The sequence below is a fragment of the Phyllopteryx taeniolatus genome, chromosome 3 (genome assembly GCF_024500385.1).
Source record: "Phyllopteryx taeniolatus isolate TA_2022b chromosome 3, UOR_Ptae_1.2, whole genome shotgun sequence".
Classification (NCBI taxonomy): Eukaryota; Metazoa; Chordata; class Actinopteri; order Syngnathiformes; family Syngnathidae; genus Phyllopteryx; species Phyllopteryx taeniolatus.
The window spans coordinates 32226127-32242692 of NC_084504.1; the positions used below are offsets into that span (position 1 = coordinate 32226127).

Consider the following 16566-nt stretch of genomic DNA (forward strand, 5'->3'; position numbering starts at 1 on the left):
TCCCGGGTGGGCAAAATAACAGGATGTGTGGCTGGCGAGCGTGCACTTCCCCGCACTGGCCGCGCGGGGGAGCTCTCGCGACGTCGCTCGAAACGCGCTCGTCAGCGCCGCTTCAAATGCATTTATTTTCATGGCATTTTCTGCTGTCCAAATGCCATTTATACGTCAGGCGGATTTTGTTTACGTGTGAAATGTGTCAACAACAGAGCACAGGGAGGCTTTTCAGTGGCGACACGTTAGTTTTATTCACAAGCAAGCAAATGAAAGCGCACAAAGCAAACAGTGATAGAAATCAAAAGGCTTCGATCGCTCGCGTCCACCCGCTGGCCGTCAACAAAGTGTGTTTGAAACTCAAAGTCGGAGAGGCAAAGATTTGCTCCAGGTCCGCGTGCTGCCAACTGACAAAGTCCGAGAGTCCGCCCGAGCCCAGGACCGAGATCAGGTTGGAGATGTTGCTGGAGTCCGAGGGCTCCGGGTCCGAAAGCGGCTCCTCGTCGGTCTTCGGCCGCTTGCACGGCACCGGCCCGAAGTCCGACAAATACAAGTGCGGCTCCACAACGGCTCTCTTTTTGGCGGCCTGAAAGTGTTTCGGCTGCGCGCAACAGTCCGAGTGGAAGTATCCGTTGGTGACGGTGGTGACCACGTGCGTGTCCAGGTCCAGGACGGTCTTGTGGTTGACGTGCGCGCTCGGGGCGTGCGGCGGCTCCCAGGCGGGAGTCCAAAAGCCTTCCGACACCTGCGCGAGCTCTGCGCAGTCACTCGGAGGAAGCATCGCCTCCGCAGACTGGCAGCCGGGCTGCGGCTGCGGCTGCGGCTGCGGAGGCGCTCCGCGGCGCAGGGTGTCCGCGTCGGCGCCGCCAAAGTTGCAGTAGAAGTCCGTCAAGCCCGTCAAGCCGCCGCCGGTCAGCCGGAGGTATTGGTGCGTCTCGCGGGCCGCGGCCACGTCCTCGTAGCGCTGCGTCCGCGGCGAGTTCTCGCTCATATCAACGCGCCTGGCGTTTCTCAGCACGTACGTGACCAGCAAGTTCTTGTGGAGCTTGATGCCTCCTCGCTGCGTCCTGGAGCTCTGGATTTTCCTCAGCGAAATGGAGATGAGGTGCTGTGCGTCCAAAGCGCTCTCCATCCTCGACGGGCCCCTTTCAAACGCCGAGCCTTCTAGCGGACGCTCCTGTCTGCTCGGAGGAGAAGCCCGTGTACACGGCGCTCCATGTCTACTCGCTGAGGGCACGTCTTCGCGAGGCTCACATTTCCTCGCCGCGCCCTCGCGCAGACGCTGTCCAATGCGAGGGAGGCGGTGCGAATATCGCCGATTTGGGAATCTTGCTGCGGCAACCGTCATCGGACTTGAAGCGGTGGCGCGATACGACGGGATATTGGCAGACAATAAGGGAGCCTGTCGAGGATGTCGCGATAGAGACGAGGAGAAGTGCAGTCTGCTAAATAGAAACACAGCCCGGTGTGCCGTTGGACGATATTATTATGGCAAAAGCACATTGGGGGGGGGGGGAACCGACATCTCCCGAATCGAGGCGAAAGCACCGTATATTCTAAATGTACGGATAACGTCGAAACGATACATATTTAGTGATACGGTATATGTGAACGTACTCATGCGCAATACACAATTAAGCACGCTTTCACGTGAGAGCCAATAAAGAGACGTCTCCCAAAAAAAAATCGTAGTCACTTTTGATTGAAAATTTCATTATTTATTAATTATTTATCCAATTTTTATTATTTTATTATTAATTATTTATCCAATTTTTTTATTTTTATTTTGTTTTACTTCTTATTAATCTTGTTGTAGTGACGTACTTGAAAGCGTGAATTTGATGATTTAAAACATCTCCCGGCATGATGCAGTTGCCACAACTGCGGTCACGAACGTCTTTCTAAATCAGCGAAAATGATCCTTGACGTCGGATCGCATTTTGCCCGCTTCGGGTTGCCTGCTTAAGTCGCGCTTGTGTCTTGCATCTGGCAGAACCTTTGACTAAATGGGACAAAACGAGTCGTAGCTCATTTTCATATCCGGTAGTGTGAACAATAGCAGCGAAGACGCGGATTTTTAAAAAAAAATTTATATACGTATAGGATTTTCCGCCTTTTCCATGAAAACTAACCCGAAGGCATCTTAGTGTCTTGTGAGTTGCTTTTTTTTTTTTTTTTTTTGCATCTTTGACACACGGTCCGTCTTCACCGTTAAAGCCACTGGAAAGAGCCTCGTTATTTTGTCGCAATACACCAGAGGGATCTGTGAGCTGAAGTGCCAGGATCAGGCAGCCATTCTGCAGCACACAATAACAGACACAATTTAATATGCGCTAAAGTGTCTGAACTATTGCACGACTTTACCGTTATTATGTTTGTGTGATGGGTTTAATGAGTAGGATCATTTACAGCGGCTGAATTAAGTATTTAACGCGTCACCATCTTTCTCACTAAATATACTTCTAAAGGTGCTATTGACCTGAAAATGTCACCAGATGTTGGGAGCAACCCAAGTGATGCACACATACAACGAAAGTAGAACAAATAAGATCAGAAATTAAGTTGTGTGTAAAAATGTGAAACGATACAGGGGGGAAGTATTGAACACGTGAAGAAAGGGAGGTGCAAAAAGGCACGGAAAGCCAAGAAACACCTCAAATCTATCAATAATCAAACAGCAATCCAGCAAATGAATATCAGCTGGTTCAGTCCTAATTGATAGCCTACAAAAAGGTCTCATTGCCAAAGTGTTGGTCAAAACACATCTCAATTCGTCGGTCACGTGATGCAATGCGGGCGTCGTCGGAGTATAAAGAGGCCTTAATCGTTGCAAAACATAACGATGGCATTAGTTACGGGCGCATATCTAAAGCTTCTGAACGGAAATATGAATAATATGAAAATGTAAAGCCAATCATACCACCATAAATTCGCCTCGTTCAGCTGCTCCTTGCAAGATTTCTCACAGAGGAGTGCAAAGAATAATCAGAAGAGCCAAGGACCACCTGTGGAGAGCTTCAAGAGACCTGGAATTAGCAGGCACTCTTAATAATGCACACTATGTTTGGAGGAGAAATGGCACTGCACATCACCCTAAAAACACCGTACCAACAGTGAAGTGCAGAGGTGGGAACATGATGGGGTGGGGCTGCTTTTCAGCAAGTGGTACTGGTAAACTTCACATTATTGAAGGAAGGATGAATGGGCAAGTGTACCGAGACATTCTTGGCACAAAAAACTGCTGCCATCGACGAGAATGATGAAAATGAAACGAGGTTGGACATTTCAGCAAGATAATGATCCAAAACATATTGCCCAGGAAAGTCTCAATTGGTTTCAAAGAAAGAAAAAAAAGAAAGCTGCTAGAATGGCCCAGCCAATCACCTGACTTGAATCCAATGGAAAATCTGTGGAAAGAATTGAAACTCAAAAGTCCATAAAAGAAGCCCACGGAATCTTCAAGAAGACTTGAAGACTGCTTGTGTGGTCGAATGGGCCAAAATCACACCCGAGCAATGCGTGCGACTAGTTTCTCCATACAGGAGGCGTCTAGAGGCTTTTGTACAAAATATTCAAGAAATACCAGTTGGCGTGTTCAATACTTTTTCCCTGTGTGTCGTCTCACATTATTACACACAACTTAATTTCTGAGCTTATTTGTTCTACTTTCTTTGTATGTATGGATTACTTGGGTTGTTCCCAACATCTGGTGACATTTCCAGGTCAATTGCACCTTTGGAAATATATTAAATGGGAAAACGTGTTCAATACTTATTTCAGCTGCTGTATGCGTTTGTATTCTCAGAGTTTGAATGTAAATTGTGCAACTCCCACAATTTTTATGAAGCTGTTTTTGTCTTTGCCGTTATAAAAAGAAATGTATTTCAATGGGCCACCACCGTTTGCTCCGTCAATAAGGATTGCTTGACTATGAATGCCTATAATTTGAAATCAACAATAACTTCTTGAAAATGGGACTTTAAACGTGGCTGTCTAAGCATGGGAGACACTTCACCATATAAAACCAAAGGAGCATAAAAAATGGCCAAATTAGATTATTTTTATATATTATTATTTTTTTTTTAAAAACGTGTCTTTGCTGTTATGGATCAAATTACAGTATATTAAATGACCCCTTTAGCTAAATGAGAGGAAAAAGATTTCTGATGTTAATGTGGGTGTTAATACAGTGCGAAAGTCCACCCAATGGCGTGTGGCGTTCTTAGTGAGGATACATCCATGTACCTTCCAGCATAGGCTCAGTAAATTACACAGCAAATGATGACTGCACAGTCTGAACCTGTCAGTGATGTCATTAGGACTGCCTCTGATAATGGAGATATTGTGAGAAAACTCGGGAGGTGCGAGGTGTAAGCGCTTAGTAGAGAGATGATCTGTCATCCCACATCTGTTTGTGTTGCACATGCAGATGGCTGACATCACCCCCAACACCTGGCTATGACTTTGATTTGCTGCCAAAATAGGTGAATGAGGGCTGCCGCTATTATGTTATCAGGCTCGGATAATAGTGTCAACTGGAGCCTGGGCGTGTATGTGCTCTCTCAGGGATCTCATGTGAAAATGCACTGAGCAGATGGTTACAAATGTGTGCCACGGTATTGGATTGTCGCTTCAGCACCTCATGAAAAAGTATTAGCGGGCCGATTAGCTTCATTTAGCGCGCGTCTGTAATGATGTTAAATAAGAATGGTATTGACTAAATGGCCACTGTTACGACATTATTGCATTTAGGACACCAGTGCTGCCACTAAAACAATAGGTTATATAGAATAAGGTGTGGTATAGTTTAGCAGAGTGACATAAAGGTCCTGACGAAATCAATTAAAACCCTTTTGCAGAACGCCTTCTTCGATTCATAACATACATACGAATTGTCAAGGGAGCAAAGGTAAATTATGAAATATAGAAAAGCAAATGTTCATATACACACTGCACACGTGCAGGATCTAAAGAGATTCAATACTAAAATAGTATCAAAATTGTGCTTGACAAAGATACTGCGGAGCTTTGAATGACATCATGGATCTGATAACGGATTTTAGAGTATGTTTATTAATCCAAAAATATACTGAAAAAAAAATTTTTTTGGGGGGCTAGGATGAGACCACAGCTTGTAGTTTATGAGAAAGTCCAAAAGTCAAACAGATTTGAGCTCATAAAGTCAGCTGTTTGGAATAATATGTTGTCGGTAATACACAATTTTAAAAAGCAAAAGTAACAGCATTCGCAATTAAGTGTGACACTTGGTTAATCCATAACTGCTGTTTTGCGCGACTATTACGACGTGGGCGTCCCCACTCCAAACATTTCTACATCCAGACTTATACTGGTACGTTATTTCAAGAGATACAGAGATGCTTGATTTAATCCTATTTTGTATTTGATCACTCTTGGACAAAAACTATGCAGTGAACAAACCAAGTGAAAAGAAAGGATCATGTTCAGCAGACAGTTATCAACGTCAAGATCCAAAATCTAAAAATAAATACAATTGGATGTGATTGTTTTTAGTGGAAACACAATTTAACTACTTATTGTCAATACGGCATAAAAGAGGTATTTTACTTCGATTTAAAATGCAAGAAAAGTTTGCAAGGTATCATTCATGCGAACAGAATGATTTGCAATAAATAAAGGCACTGAAAAAAAAATTATAAATATATATATATATATTTATATATACACACACATTTTCCCCACACTTTAGATGTCTCAAAGCATCCGATAAAAAACACGTTTGACAATACAGTAATAGCGCTTGACAGACACTACATATATACTGACAATCTTTTTCTATACAAGAAGTACACATTTTGCAGTTAATTGTGACAGAATATGTTTAGTGATTTGAAATTAAAATGAAAAATGATTAGGTAATTTACATAAACCTGATTTGCGACGCAACCCTAAACTCAAATGACTACGCACTTATTTGGAAATTGATGATTTAAAAGATAAATAAATAAATAAATAAATAAAATAAAATCACCTCATACTGTTTTGCGCTTGGACAAATGAGAGCAAAGTTTTGGGTTGAATGAGCCCGTAAAGAAAAGAATGTCTGCTAAGAAAAGCACTCCAGTGTTGGCCGTGTAGACGATGCACCCGATTACTTCAGAGTTGGCTTGCGTTATTTACATATGCAATATGCATAAGCAAGGTTACTGTGAGGGTGAAACAACTGCCGGATAGAAGGAGAGAAAGAAGGAGGGCTTTGGTGTGCGTGAGCGTGTGTGGTGGTGATGGAGAGAGGGTGTGCGCGATATGCAGAAAATTGGCGTTATCAATATTTAAGCGAGCCTCGCAGCATATTTATGGCAGACAATAGAGCAGACATGCAAGTGTCTCATTTGGGGGGAAGTCTATTTATTACACGCTGAAATCGAGGCTGTACATTGGCTGTTTATTGATAAATCTCCGGCACACTTCCATCGCGGGGAGCCCAGTCCTTGCTCGGTGGACGTTCTGTTTTTCTTAAAATTGCTCTTTGACAATCCAGAGTGCATTACAAATATACACTGAGGAGATATTTCTACATATGGCAAGCACATGTATGCAATTTAATCACGTGAAAAGTGGGAGGAGAAGTAAAAGGTCTCAAGTTTTTTTTTTTTCTCTCTCCCCTCCTTTCGCTCAGAGAGCAGTGGCCTCTCCGAAAATGTTTCCATGTGTTGTGTCTGAGCACACTGAGAGCAGCGAAGGAAAACATTCTCTCCTCCAAACCACATGCAACAGATTCTTTCTGAATCCAAATAAATCAACTCCGTGCGTCAGATCATGTGACATTTTTTTTTTCTCCTTTTTCCCCATTATTTATTTTTTTATTATTTTTTTTTTTAGCTTTGTGTTATTCCCAACATATCCTGTGTCGGGCCCGTTCCCGCCCCACCCCCCGTATCCCAGTGTGCACGCACACAAACACAAACAAGAAACACGCTGGAACGCACATTCAGAGTTTCCATTTCCCGTGCGTAAGATCACCTGTGCAGACAGAATGGCGTGCTTGAGTGCGACATGCTCAGGCAGGAAAACAGGAAAAGGAGTTCAAGGGTGTCCAACATGAAATTCGCAGAGTTAGGGGAAACCCAGCGCTCTTGGCAGCACTCCACCTTCGGAAGAAAAGTAAGGCGAGTTTTACTTGTGCTCTCGATTAGCTTGTGAACGTTTCGGTTTATATTTTGGCAGCACACACTTTGCGGAGAGTCCAACAAGCATTAAAGACAAAAGTCATTTCAGTGACTTGTTTCAAAATACACTAAATATGTTTGAAGTGCTGCAAACATGCGCAAAGACTGACAATTGAGTACTGATTTCTTGACATGTAGCGTTCAATTACTTGCGTGTTTTTGACACGCTTGGCAAATAAAGAGGATTCTGATTCTTTTTCAGCTTTTCAAGTACGCACTCGGGCTTTCTGGCATGAGTCGGGCCTCCTGTCGTTCCAGACGACCCGGCCGCCGGGCCGCTCGCTGGCCTGCTAGCGAGCCACGCCGCTACGTTATGTGCGCACACACATACAACACAGATATTTCAGGGAAATTTTAACCGTTTATTACACAGCAGCACACGTTATTCAGTCCGTTGCTCACACTACAGACATTTTAGCGCATTTGTACGCACCAATTTGATTGACAGCTGAAAAATTAGTGGGCCTTGTTTTCAGCGTATTCAGACAAGAATCCACTGTTATTTCATCACCATAAATTGTGTTTGCATCTATTTCTATATTGCACAGCATTTATTTTTAACCACACAGGGATCAAAATAAGGTAAATATAACGTTCTGCGGTTGGAACAGATTCATCAAATTTCCATTTATTTCAATGGGAAACGTGACCTCGGTTTGCGAACAGTTCGGGTCACGGGACTAAGTTAAGCTCGTAACGTGAGGTTCCACTGTACTTGGCGATTGTTTTTTGTTTTTTTTCCATTCAAATTTTAGCAGGCTTGTTAACAACACTGGGGTGTGTCAAATTGAAAAGACATTTTATTTTCAATTGACAGGGACTTTAAAAGTAGTTCAAAATACTATATTGCATTTTTCCAACTTCTACTTTATACTACATTTTAGAGTGTTTTTATGAGGATTTCCAGATCACAAACTCGGTTCATTTGTAGTCTTCTAGAAGGTCTATTTTTAGCTCATCTCATAGATTTTTGATAGGGTTGAGGTCAGGACTCTGTGAGGAGTTCTTCCTCACCAAAGTCATCCAAGCAAGCCTTTAAGGACCTTGGCCTCTCCCAAACGGTAAGTATAGAATTTTCCAAAATGTTTCCGCAAGATGAAGAAATAAGATTTAAGGGAGACCTAAACGCTCTCATGCCTGATTTCTTCATGAAGAGGATTTTGGATTATTTTTTTTTTTGTTCCAATATTTTTTTTCCAACGCATAATTCATTTGTGGACTGCAGAGCATCAGCCGCTTCGGCAGTCTTTCTAGAATACGTTGAGAGGTGAGGGGTCGCGAGGTCGGTGGCTGAAGTCGGTCGGACCAGAAATCACGAGAGGCACACACGCTTTGGCCCAAATGATAAGAACATCATGATTTTATTTCATTTTTTTTAATGAATCTGAGGGGTTAATGAATGGAAAATGTGATGTTGGGCAACGATCCTATTTTGTTTGCCCTCATTCATACACAGTACACTCAAAGACCACAATATTAATAACGTACACCTGCCCAAACTAATGGACAATCAATAGAAGAGCTGTATATTACATGGTTAACTTGCTGTAATAATCATCATCATCATCTTTGCTGTACAAATTCATTTTGAATGAATATGGTTATTACTGCCGTTGTAGTTTGTGATGGTGTACAATTAATCATATCGAGTGAAACGTATTTATGCTTATGAAAGCATCAAGTTTGAGAACAGTCGTATATTTGATGTCACAAAATTGCGCTGATAAATCTGAAATTCCCAATCAAATGTAGGAGGAGAAACTGCGTGACCAAAAAAAGGGAAAAGTTTTTGTTTGACCCTCACGAGCTTAAGCAGAAAAAGGTCAAAAACACGCCAATCCATAATTTGGTTGCCGTCAGCACATTGAAATGTGGTATTGTTCAAAGTCGACGCGGCTATATGCGGCAAAGTGATCAACGGGCCGGGCCTCAGAGGGGCGCCGCGTTCCCCGTGCGTCTGTCAGCCATTGCGGGCTCGCTCATTGTCAAATCGGCCGCGCGCTCTTCGCCGGAGCCGAGATGCAGATTTATGCCAGAGCAATGCCGGTTCTTGCATATTAGATGAAAGCCTTGTTTGCATATACCCGCTCCCCCCGCCGCCACCCCTCCCCTTCTTTCTCTCTCTTCCTTTTTTTCCGAGGCGTCACTTTAATATGTATGCAAATGGACTCGGCTCCACGGGCAGATATGTGTGGAGTCCTGTCCTGCAGTCAGGAGGTGTAGGAGAGATTGTGTTTGTATTTATGAGGCATGGGCCCTGCCGCTCTTGGGAGAAAAATGCAGCGCGTCGTGTGGTGGAGGCAGAATGCAGATATGCCAATAACAGAGGTCACGCTTGTCACTGATGATAAGACGAGACAATTAGGATGTAGTATAGCTGTAATGTAACCTCCCCGTACACCCTCTCTTTGCACGCAAATCCGTGAGCCTGCAAATCTCCGCTCTTGACGACAAGAACAAAGCAAAGGCAACCGGGGGAAGCTTTTCGTGAATGCTCGACTTAATGCCGCGGTCTTCACTTTGTGCTGCACGAGGATGGGAAATCCCGGGTGATTGGTTTGCGTCAAAGACAAAACTATTGATCCCTTGCATCCCTCGGGGAGAGGGGGGGGGGATCACTGTCAGGGGCAGAGGCAGAGACGACAAGGTCGGGTCACCTGTGAGAGTGGAACCTTCAACCCATTTCATTGGTCTGATGAGTCCTGGGCAGGACGCGAGAACCTCGCATCACATCCTCAAAGTGTGCAATCACAAGAAAATGAATAACTTCACAGCGCAAAGTTCTCCAAAATTGCTTTCGCATCTGAATACACGCAGCACCGATGCAGACGGAACTGATTCTACATTCAACATGTTATATACACTGCATATATACTGTGTGTGTGTGTGTAAATATATGTCACATGAACTTGCTCACATGGCTGTTATTATATTTAAACCATAATAATACCTTGGCCTGGTGCCAATCAGTAATCTACCAAAGCACGCACACACACACGCAGGACTGTGAAAATCAAATGTTCTCTCTCCCTCACACACACACACACACACACACACGCACACGCGCACACACCCCTTCCTCCATCATGAATAAACCATACTGTGTCTATGAGTCATATACCACCCCCACATCCCTTTGACCCACTCCCCCTATTTGGTGCTGCTGGAGAAAAAAAAACGAAAAAAAGGACTAGGCTAATTAACGTGATGGCTAGCTCGAGCTTCTGTCAGCAGCTTGTGGGGGCCTCTCAAGCAGTCAGACTCCTCCGGTCTCTGGTTTGAGCTGCTCTCTCCCCAACTGGCATCTCTGGAGAACCGGGGCCCTTCATTCATATTCAGCCCCAGTCGCAGGCACCTGGAAGCGGCCACAACCGCCACCTCCAAAGCATCAGCGCGTCCCCGCTACCCCCCGCAATGTCTACGCCTCACTACTGGATATTGTGGTTTCAAAGTCACAATCCCAAACCGAAAACTACATTGGAGAGATGTTGGCGCTTGAAAGCTCACCTAGGCGCTGACACGACCCAACTGACGGGAGAGAGATAGCGAGAGCAACAGAGAGCTTGCCTTGGTGGACTAGCGCGGTCGCCATGGCAACACAGCCGGGAGAGCGAGAAACAGGAACATACAGAATCTGTTTCTGCTGAGACTTGCACATGTGGCACAGTGCTGCTTTTCCTCTGACAAGAAGTGTGTGTGTGTGTGTGTGTGTGTCGGCCTTATGAAACATACATGCCTTTTTTTCGCCCAATGAGTCACAGACATTACGGTGCAACGGAGGAACACAAGCAGCCTCTTTCACTCAAATGTGTTGAGGCAGAATCTGGCTTGCAGTATGAAGAAAGAGGCAGAAAAGACCAAATTAGACGCAAGAGGAGAGCGCAGTCAGTTTTTGCCTGTTTTCTTTTCAACGCCGCTCCCCTTCTGCCTGTCTTCGCTTTTCCCTCTTTCTACAGGCTCAGTCGAACCTCCCCCTCCCCTTTCCTCAAGGGAATAAAGGTCGTAACGCAAATGATTACTCAAACCCGAGTTGCCATAGAAACGCAGTCACGTGACTGGAGCAGGCACGCATAGACCACAACAAAGGGGTGGATCAGGAACCAGCACTGGAAAGAGCTGCTGCGGCTCGCCTTCCTGGTGCCTGAGTGCATTTCACTCAAATTCAAGCTTTAAAAATAGGCGAGCAGCATGAGGCGGGGAGAGGAAAGCACAGAAAAGTCGACTCCAAAGAGCCGGGAGCTACGATTAGAGAGTTTTATGAATGTGGACTGCAACACTGCAGTCTGCCTTCTATTCACGAGCATACCAAGGGTGTGTCCTATTCATCATGTCCTTCTTGGAGGCACAACTCAGGCGCCAGTTGTCTGGAATTTGCGAAATGGCGTCAGTTGCAGAAATGACGAGGGTGGTGAATATGTCTGCTTCTAAAATTGCAGTCGACACTTTCAAGACCCCCCAAAAAACGGATTGTTACTTTCGAGTCTTGCTGGTTCGCTTTTTCCACGAGGAAACGTACATGGAAAGGGAACGTGGAAAACAAGGTGTCCGAGCCGATATCTCCAAATTACTGTATTATAGTTATGATATACGTAAAGTGAAAAGTAGGAGGAGTCAGGGTACAGCATAATACGCCACCTCATCCAGTATATGCGCAACCGACTTCCGCATTGGGCAAGAGCATTTCCTCCCGGTTCGGGTGAATGTCGAAGCGCCCGTGCGATAGTTACATTCTTTTTTTTTTTTTTAATCCAAACAGAAGATGTCACCACAGAGCCACCGACGATGGCAATATTCGATGTTTAGACTTTGTTCGTGTTTACATATATCACATTTGCATAAGTAAATGATACACATGTATTTCACTTTTGTCCGAAGACACCAGCCATAAAAAATAAAATACACATTTCAATCAAGTTTGCATACATAAAAACAAACCATAGTCACGCGGCTCAGTGGGGAGTGTCGTATCCGCGATGACTATGCACTTAACTAAGTTCCGGTTTTTCGGCAGTGGGCTTTTTACGCTGCATCATCGCTTACTTTTAAAAGTAACAAGCTCATTTTTAAAATGTAAGGAGTAGAAAGTACACACAGTTGAAGTAAAAAGTCACCAGGAAAATAAATAGGCAAGTAAAGTACAGATACCTGAAAAATCCATTTTAGTACAGTAACCTGGTTACAAGTACAAGTACTTGGTTACTTCCCACCTCTGTTTAAGTCAAAGCTGAAACTCAATGAAGTCGACTTCACGGTGGAAAAGGTTTGGAAACGTCCAAAGTCGTACTCCAAGAGGAAAAGCGAGAACATGTCTTCCTTGGACTGACTTGGCTTAATCCAACTTTTCATTCACGTCTCAATTATAGAAATCCAATCCATTGTTTTTATCCTTTCACTCCGCTAGGTTCCAATAATGGGAAAGTTTGATTGACACTGTCAGAGATGTATTACTTTAACAACAGCTTCTTTTTCAACATTCCAACGTGCAATACAGTTCTACACAAACAAAATTCAGAAAAAAATAAAGCTCTAATCAATTAACAAAGACCATATCAAATTCATACCTCTCAACCTGTGTTAATAAAAACCTTTTGCGCAGATTGATCAATTCTTGTAGATTTCTCACTTGTAAGTCATAATTGAATCTGTACAATCACAATCATTTGCGAGAGCAACGGCGGCCACATAATGACTTTACAAAGCATTTTCTCCAAAAGTCGAATAAGAAGGTGTCCTGTCCCAACAGGATTCGGTTATTCTGCATCCTGTCCACCCCCATGGAGATTAGTCCCAGGCCCTGGTTGAACCCGTCGACCTGCAACCATCTCTCAAAGCTGAGAGAACAGCCAACATCCCCCACACTCGACACACACACACACACACACGCATAGAACAACTAGGAATGATCTTACAACACAATGTTTAGGCGACCGGGACTATGGGACGTTGGGATCTGGAAAAAAAAACTCCATGGTTTCATCTTATTTTTTTAGCAACCATTCATTGTAGTGTTCTCCATCAACACCAGAAGAGCAATAGGACGCGGTACATTTTCAACTGATGAAGTCACCACATCTGCGGTTACGAACACTAAGTGCTCTGTGCTTCAACTCCGGCTCTCTCTTTCCCTCGTTTCTTTCCCCGTCTCCCACACGACGACGAAGCATCGCTAGCCTCCATACTAGCGAGCGCCTAGTTCGCAGCGGCAAACAAATAAGCGCTCAATCTGAAGGGGCGTGAGCCCCTAACAGACTCTCAAGTCCACCTCCAAGTCCCGTGAGGCTTGAGGCAGCAGCTGAGTGTTTAGTGGTGTCTGCAATTATTCCGTGTCTAGACAACGTCTAGTGATGCACGTTCTGCTCAGGCACCGCTCTATAGGAGAATAGGCCTGCTGGAACACATGCGAGGTCTTGCAGCTGGTGACGTAGTCGAACATGAGAGAGAAAAAAAACTAACAAAAAAAAAAAGTCAGAAAGAAGGATCAAAACTACAGTTTTTGTTTTGTGGTTCTCAGAGATGTCAAATGTAAATTGTAATGATACAATAATGTGTCAAATGCTGTAAGGTATTGTGAGTTTGTATGAATTTCATGAAACTGTCCATCATTCCGTTTTCTACCGCTTACGGTAATAGACGGAATGTCAGTCACAACTGCATTTTATATAAAAAAAAAAAAATAATAATAATCTGGAATATAAAAAAGTGTACATTTTTTTTGTAAGAAAATAAGGATCTCATTTTCTACAACTCAGCCAGACTTCTGATTCCCACAGATTAGCTGGTCCCATGTGGCACGTACGTGCACACAATCAACCGAGTTCCAAGACAAAATCAGGTACTCATTCATTTCTCCTAGTCATGTTTAAAACCTGTGCAAGGAATACATTTGTGGCCTTCCACTCTCTATGGACAAGACAGCAGAGCTGACAAAGGATATCATGGAGGAGCTCGCTGACCTGCGCGAGGCTGAAATGAATTAGAAAACCCATCAGCAAACATTATTTTTACAGGAGAAGACACAAAAATGGCCATTACAGTAATTGGCTTTGGTGCACGATACAAAATCTTGTCTTGTGACGTGAGGCTGATAGAAAGTAAGGGAACAGCCTCAAAGTACACCACGCAAAACCTATCGATCTGAAGGCATTTGAGACCACATGCAATCACCAAGAACACGTGAAGTCTTGTGGCGCCTGTAAGGCACACCTTAAATTTGCCAGTGAACATCTAAATGACTCAGAGAAGACTCGAAAGTAATCTGTTTACGACCCAAATAATCCACCAAACCATCAGAAGATGGCAGCTTTGACCACGTTGAGGCGCCAATCAACAGAGCCATGCACTGTAAAATCTTGGATGAAACTCTCCTTTCTTCAATAAGAACACTGAAGATGAGTTGTGGACCGCATGACAATGACCCAAACTTACAGCCAGGACAACAAGGAAGTGGCTCAAGAAGTCCATGGAGCGGTTTAGTCAGTGTCCAGATGTTGGGAACCTAACAGAAAACCTGAGGAGGCAGATGAAGATTCAAGTTTCCAAGCGGCAGCCAAGAAACGTCAATGACTTAAGAGAGTTTCTGTCAAGAGGAGTGGGCAAAAGTCCCTCCTGACCTGTGTCCTGGTGACCAACAACAAGGATGATCCCATTGCCGACTTTGCCTGCAAGTGCTATACTGTCTTTTGCTTGAGGATCAAATACTTATTTCACGCAATAAACTGCACTGCATTTTGTAACTTGTGTTTTTCCAAACATTTTTTAATGATATTCTTTCAACAGTCAAAATCTATAAACAAACATCAATAGTAGAGACTTGGGTAGTTAGGAAAGTTACAAATTCAGCAGCAAATCAAATAATTACTTCCCTCTCTGACTCCAGCCAGAAAACAATCCACACCTATGAGCAGTTCATCCAGCCATCCGTTTCCCTGCGCTTATCGCGGGGGGCAGCAGCCTCAGCAGGGAAGCCCAGACTTGCCTCTCCCCAGCCACTTCATCCAGCTCTTCCGAGGGGATCCCGAGGCGTTTCCAGGCCAGCCGGGAGTCGTAGTCTCTCTGCCGTGTCCCGGAACACCTCACCGGGCAGGCTTCCGGGAGGCATCCGAATCAGATGCCCCAGCCACCTCACCTGGCTCGTCTCGATGCGGAGGAGCAGCGGCTCTACTCTGAGCCCGGATGACCGAGCTTCTCACCAGTTCTCTAAGCGAGAGCCCGGGAACTCATTTTGGCTGCTTGTATCCGGGATCTTGTTCTTTCGGTTTAGTTTTGAATTAACTCAAGAGGCACTTTGTGTGTGTGTGTGTGTGTGTAGGAGGAACTGGAAAAAACACACACAAGTACAGGGAGAACATGTAAAAACTCCACATAGAAAAGCCTGAGTCCAGACTCAAAGCCAGAACTTCTGACTATGAGGAATACGTGCTAGCCACATGACTCGCCGTGCTGCAGAATTGTAGAGCATCAGTGAATTTGATATACAGATTGTTGGTCTTGGTTCAGTTCCGGTCCTCATAATGTTCACATTTGGACTTTGACCAAGATCCACAGTGGCTCGCCGTTGCGAGGCTTCCAACGGGATGTTCGCAGAGGCAAGTGGAAGCTTTGCTTGTAGTGTCACCAGCGGGTTGCAGCAGAGATTGAGAGAGACCGGAAGAGTCACAGAAAGGCATAGAAGTTGACCATCCTTGGAAATGTATTGGCTGATACAAGGATCAAACGCACGTTGCGAATTTTTCCATTTAGCTCCTTGTCAGAGAACAGCATGACAGTAGACAAGACAATAAAATAGCAAGGAAGACTTTATTTTATTACATTATTACTTTGGCGTTATTAAGAAGAAATCGTGAGCAATAAAGTATGCAAGAGTTTCTGTTCCTCCCCACCGAAGTGTGCACCAAAACGTGCTAAAACCTTTAAATTCAAAACTGTGAGTGGTTCCTTTTTTATGAGCAGGACCTAATTATGTAGCGAAGTCTGTGTGGGAAAAGTATAATTTGAGGAAAATAAAGGCCTTAGAAAACATGCAGGGGCTTGAATGAAAGCTCGTGTGAAAGAAAAGGCTGTGAGAGAATGAGCAGGTGTGCTGGAAAGACTCACGGGCTTCAGGGAGAGACTAGATCAATAACTAATTTCAGTTCAGAGCTTCACCCGCACCGTTTTCCAATAAATGCTGGATGGAGACAGCAGACTTCGGCCCACGCCCGACTATCTCGATTCTATCAAGCTGGCGGTGGAGACTGTGGAAGGAGGCCGTTTTGTCCGGAATGAAAACAAATACGCCATTGTTGACTGGATGGATTGTGTTTGTACATCTTGTACATCGCACAAAATGTGAGCCAGCTTTGCTCATCCCTGTAGCTTTAAAAGCTTG

General features: G+C 44.3%; 1 protein-coding gene across 1 annotated transcript; it reads right to left on the reverse strand.

The window, feature by feature from the left end:
- Window positions 1-219: 219 nt before the first annotated feature.
- On the reverse strand, window positions 220-1334 carry LOC133475635 (immediate early response gene 5-like protein). Its single transcript, XM_061768765.1, has one exon. It carries the CDS (start codon window positions 1121-1123, stop codon window positions 293-295), a length of 831 nt encoding a protein of 276 aa, XP_061624749.1. The 5' UTR covers window positions 1124-1334; the 3' UTR covers window positions 220-292.
- Window positions 1335-16566: the final 15232 nt, after the last annotated feature.

Coding starts and splice junctions, on each gene's coding strand:
- LOC133475635 (XM_061768765.1), bottom strand. CDS start 1,123: ATGGAGAGCGCTTTGGACGCACAGCACCTCATCTCCATTTCGCTGAGG.